Source organism: Lupinus angustifolius, unplaced genomic scaffold, assembly GCF_001865875.1.
Source record: "Lupinus angustifolius cultivar Tanjil unplaced genomic scaffold, LupAngTanjil_v1.0 Scaffold_496, whole genome shotgun sequence".
Classification (NCBI taxonomy): Eukaryota; Viridiplantae; Streptophyta; class Magnoliopsida; order Fabales; family Fabaceae; genus Lupinus; species Lupinus angustifolius.
The window spans coordinates 63,303-68,657 of NW_017727865.1; the positions used below are offsets into that span (position 1 = coordinate 63,303).

The 5,355-nt window shown below is 36.4% G+C and overlaps 1 protein-coding gene across 1 annotated transcript; it reads left to right on the forward strand.

Moving 5' to 3' along the window:
* The first annotated feature begins 1,350 nt into the window (after window positions 1–1,350).
* LOC109341537 lies at window positions 1,351–3,561 on the forward strand. Its single transcript, XM_019579473.1, has 2 exons — window positions 1,351–1,949; window positions 3,284–3,561. Exons 1-2 carry the CDS (start codon window positions 1,877–1,879, stop codon window positions 3,559–3,561), a joined length of 351 nt encoding a protein of 116 aa, XP_019435018.1. The 5' UTR covers window positions 1,351–1,876.
* The last annotated feature ends 1,794 nt before the right edge of the window (window positions 3,562–5,355 follow it).

The window sequence follows — 5,355 nt, forward strand, 5'->3', positions numbered from 1 at the left end:
ACCCTACATATCAAAGCATATAATGACAATGATTGGGCCTCATGGCCTGATATAAGATGATTTGTTTTAGGCTACTGCATCTACATAGAAAAGCAAAAGACAATCTCTAGAAGTTCCTATGAAATTGAGTAGAAGGCCATGACCTTAACTACTTGTGAAGTTAAGTGGATCACCTACATACTTCCAGACCTCAACATCCATCTATCACACCCTGCAACCCTTTATTGTGACAACCAATCTGTCATACACCTTGCCTCCAACCTTGTCTTCTACGAGAGAACCAAGCACATTGACTTAGACTGCCACACTGTTAGAGAACAACATAGTAGAGGCTTGATCAAACTCCTCCTTGTCCCATCCGAACTCCAACTAGTTGATGCCTTAACTAAGCCTCTAGGCACAAAGACTACATCAATATTCATCTCAAGGGACTCAACAACCTATGTGCCCCAGCTTGTGGAGGTGTATTAGATGAAATTTTTTAGAATAGCTAAAATTTAATTGTCTGCGAGATAAATGAAGCAGTAGAAACTAATGTCCGAATCACATCTAATCTCAAATAGATATTTTGAAATAATTGAAATTTAATTGTTTACGAGATAGATGAAGCAGCAAAAGCTAATGTTCGCACCACATCCAATCTCAAATAAATTTTTTGAAATAATTGAAATTTAATTTTTTACGAGATAGATGAAACAATAGAAGCTAATGTTGGCACTACATCTAATATCAAATATATATTTTTGAAATAATTGAAATATAATTGTTTACGAGACAGATGAAACAACAAAAAACTAATATATGCATCGCTTTTTAATCTCAAATATATTTTTCGAAGTATTTAAATTTTAATCGCTTGATTTAAGAATCTGCGATTCCATTACTATAAAAATTCCATATTTAATTTAAGTGATGAAATACTTTTGCATTTTTTATATTTTTAACGATACATTTATATTGAATCATTTCTATTAAATATAATTCAAGATGGGGTATATGATATTGCTAAGAACATGAAATCTTTTGATTAATATTTAAACAAGTGATAATATACATACGAGAAAAAGTACATAAATAGTGTATGAGTTTTATACACTATTACTGCATCATTCATTATGCATCATTCATTATTAATATTTAATTGTTATTAACTTTTCAAAAAAAGTAATCTATTAATGGGGGATGATGGAGGACATATATATAAATCTTTATACAATGCATAAATTTTATACTCTATACATAAATAAAACAATTGTAATAATAAACAAATAGAAATTATGCAATTAATAAACAAGCTAAAAATAAGAAAAGCCAAACCATAGGGGGTATACGGTTACCCCCAACCCCATTTTCGTAAACACCCACGGATGGAGAAATCCCTAAAATCCTCTTCAACCCTTCTTCCCTTTTCACGTTCCAGGAGATATGGGATAGAAATCCCTAATTCTCCATCCACTCTCTTCTTCTCTTCTTCGTCTCATTCTCGGCAAGGAAGTATGGCCATCTTCCTTCCTCTCTTCTTCGCGTTTTCACAGCAAAAGGGGGTTGGGATCCCTAAATCACTCCCTCTCTTCTCTTCTTCTCTCCTACGGCAGCGGCGAACAACGGCGGTGGCCATTCCTGCCGGTTGAGGAATCAAGTGACGATGAACGAAGCTTGTGTGGACGAAGGTCGATCTTTGGCGTGGAATCACTCACACCCGCGGTGGCCACGGAGGAACCGCAGAGATTTATCTTCTCTTCTCCTCCGCGACTTCGGCCTGGACCGGTGGAAGCAGACGACCATATCACCACCATGGCTTGTTGAAATGTCACGATCATCTTCCCCATATCTTCATTTTCGATGGTAGTGACGAGTTCTCACTCCGGCAGCGGCGATGAACTCCTCATGGCTGAAACCGAGCCGCTCTCGGTGGTTCACGACCGAGACCACCGTGGCTCCGAGAACGGGTAACCTTCTTCTCCGTTTTTTATACTTTACTTTCTTCTTCTTTTGTTTCTTTAATCGCGAACCTTCATCTCTAGCTTTTAACTATCACATAGTCCTTAATCTTACAGTAGCTTAACTAATCCTATCCCTCTTCTATTCGGATTTTAATTATCCCTTTATTGCTTGTGTTGATTGAGGATATATGTAAGGAACTAATCTTGGGTGGGAATTCGTTCATAAACAAATCATATATTAAAAGTGTGATATCAATTACTCTCTTTTCATTACTGTTGCAATGTCTCCTTTTTCTGGTGATAGCTGTATGCCTTTTATAGCTGTATTTTATGTTGCACTGGCCTTTTGCTTTCTGGTTACCCATTTTGAAACTGCTAAATAACTATTCCCATTCAGGCTGATTATGATTATGTGTAACTGCTGAGATATTTCTGAACTGAATTCTCACCTAAGAGTTAGGAACATATACCCCGACTCTTTCTCTTTTCTGATTATTCCTTTCATTCTTAAAAAATATGCTCAATGATTACTAATAATCATTTTACCACTAATTACTCCATTTAATATGACCATGATTGCTGCCTAATCCTGCTGTTTTGGAATCCTTTTCTGAACATTCCCTACTGATTTGCCTTTTATGCTTACTTTACTGGAATACGTAACTGAAAAAGGAATATGCTAACTGGTGATGACTTCTGGTTTGTATTTCCCCTTCGAATTAATCATATGACTGGTTTGGTTATAATATGCTTGCTGTTTATGTTGTTGCCAACTAGTACTCGATTCTTCTGTTATGAACCCACTTTCTGGTTTAACCACATCAATGTAGATAGACTGAGAAGTCTGATTCTACACTGTGTTTCCAGGAAGAAATGGACTGTTAAGATATTCCGACCACTTTATCTCTTCTTGTTGCACTCCTTGTAATGGTAAATGTTCATGAGCATCTTTATTATCAGCCTTCACAGATTCTTGCATCCCCATGTTATTGTGCTATTATTTCCAAGTAAGTTTGTGCTGTTACTGTTCCCATCAATGTCACCAGAGGATATAGAAGGATTGTTGTTGAATAATTTGTATGCATTGTAGGCTATTAGTTGCAACATATCAGTCATAGGTCTCTCACCATACACTCACATATCATTGTGAGTGAATAAACATTGTATCTGTATGTGCAGCATATTGGCTGTCCTTGATTCTTATTCACTAACAAACCATTGCTGTTTATTACTGTGCTTCCCAATTTATGAAACTAGACTCTTGATGTCATGAGGTTTTTTTTTTTGGTGTATAGGTTGATTGTTTTGTCTTTAATGGCATCCCCTTTGTGTATTTTCAGGGTTTGGATTGACATTCTGGTTGATATTAAAATGCATGGGATGGCTCAATTGCTTACCATTCCAGAACAGGACAGCTGGTTATAGAGTGATAGGAAATCAACAACCAGTGTTGCTTCCAATGTGCAAAGAGGCTGAAACTTCGCACAGGGTGCAACTTCGTAGTGTTCTGAAGTTCCGTAGTTTTTTGGAATTTTTCATGAATGTTGTAGTGTTTGAAGGGACTAATGGGTGGGAAAAAAAAGGATGTTGTGTGTTGGTTGGAACTTTTGCAGCGTAAATTCTTCTTAATGGAATCCTTGTACACTTTTCCATATTTTCTTATACATTGAGACAACTTCGATTATGCCACCCTTTGTCTCTAGAGCCAATAATCCAAACAGGAGAATCAAGACAAGTGAAGTACTTTTAGAAGCCATGGTAACAATGGGGAAAAAACGAATTTGTTGGCCCAAGATAAGGTGATGTGATCACTTTCCTCTTGTCAATGGAAAAGTAACAAAAACCCATTAATAAAAAATATAAAATGGGTAATATAAAAAACGACGAATTTATATACTATGAAGCAAGGATAAAACGAAAAGGACAGATGCATTGAAATGGGGATTATTCCAGAAACAAGGTTAATCATTGTTAGGTATCAGTGGCAAAATACATCTAGAAGAGGGTTGAATAGGTGTGGCAGAGCTCAAGTTCTACTTTTCGGGTTTTTACACACTTGCTGAAAAATGCTCAGTTAATCGATTAAGCACTTGTTCATAATTGATTAACCAGTAACTAGGGATGGCAACGGGCACGGGTAGTAGCTACCCGCTACCCGTTTCAAAATAGAAGAGTAATACCCATACCCGCATGTACCCGTATGGGTACCCATGTGCGGGTATTCGTGGGTATTTATGGGTACCTGCAGGTACAATGGGTACCAGCGGGTACAATGGGTACCCGTGGTTTTCCTCTATTATAAATAAATTTTTAAATTTTTACTTTTATTGTGTTTCAAATAAGAGGAAACTTAATTATTTTTGTACATTTTGATTGAATATTTGGCAAAAATGCTAAATTTATTGGTGTTTTCTATTTGTGTGATTTTTTGTTTTCATTTCTTTAACAAAAAGTGTATATTTTCTTTGTAAAACATGTGTGTCTCTGCACATGTATTAATATTTGTAGGGTGTTTCACCACCAAACTCAATAAAATATGTAAACAAAATAAAAGGAAAAATGTACATAGTGTAATAAATGTTAGAATAATGTATTTTTTATTTTAATTAAATATAATATATTAATCATATAAATAACGGGTACCCGCAGGTACGAATACTATAATACTCGTACTCGTCCGTATGTACTACGAGTATTTTTAAAAACACGTTTATAATACCCGCGGGTACCCGTTTGTGACCTGTACCCGTGCCCGTACATGTTTTACAAGCGGGTACCCACGGGTACGGGTTTTTTGCCATCCCTACTAGTAACAGAACCAGAGTGATCAGAACAACAACTTGCACAGTTATTAACCAACACATAAAAAGATATACAATAGATACTTTTATGCAAGATTAACAAGAACATAGCAAGGAACAAGCATGCAAAATATTAGCTCCAAACTCGCATTAAAACATCTTGAAATATAAAAGAGAAAATGATAGAAAAGATTGCGCATGGATTTTATCCCGGTTCGTTTTGCTGTCCACTGCAAAACTACATCCAGTCCTCCCATATGATTTGGGAGATTTTCCTTCTTCACTATAGAACACAATGTACGTTACATACACGCTTCCAAATACAAGACTCGAACGCTCCTTTCTTGGAACCCAAAGAACTTCGTCACCCCTTGGTTTGACCTTTCCACAAACCGCCTCCAAGAAAACCTTTCTTACCGCGATTCGGCCCCAGCCAAGGTATCGCTCTTTATCCAAAGACCTCCAAGTCTTTGTGTGAAGAACACATTACCTAACTGCAGTTAGGATTTTCCCAATCCTTGAATAACAATGCTTTGAGTTATTAATGACTACTTAATACTCGAATATTACAATAAAGATCAAAGCCTAAAACCTAAGCAAGAACTCACAAG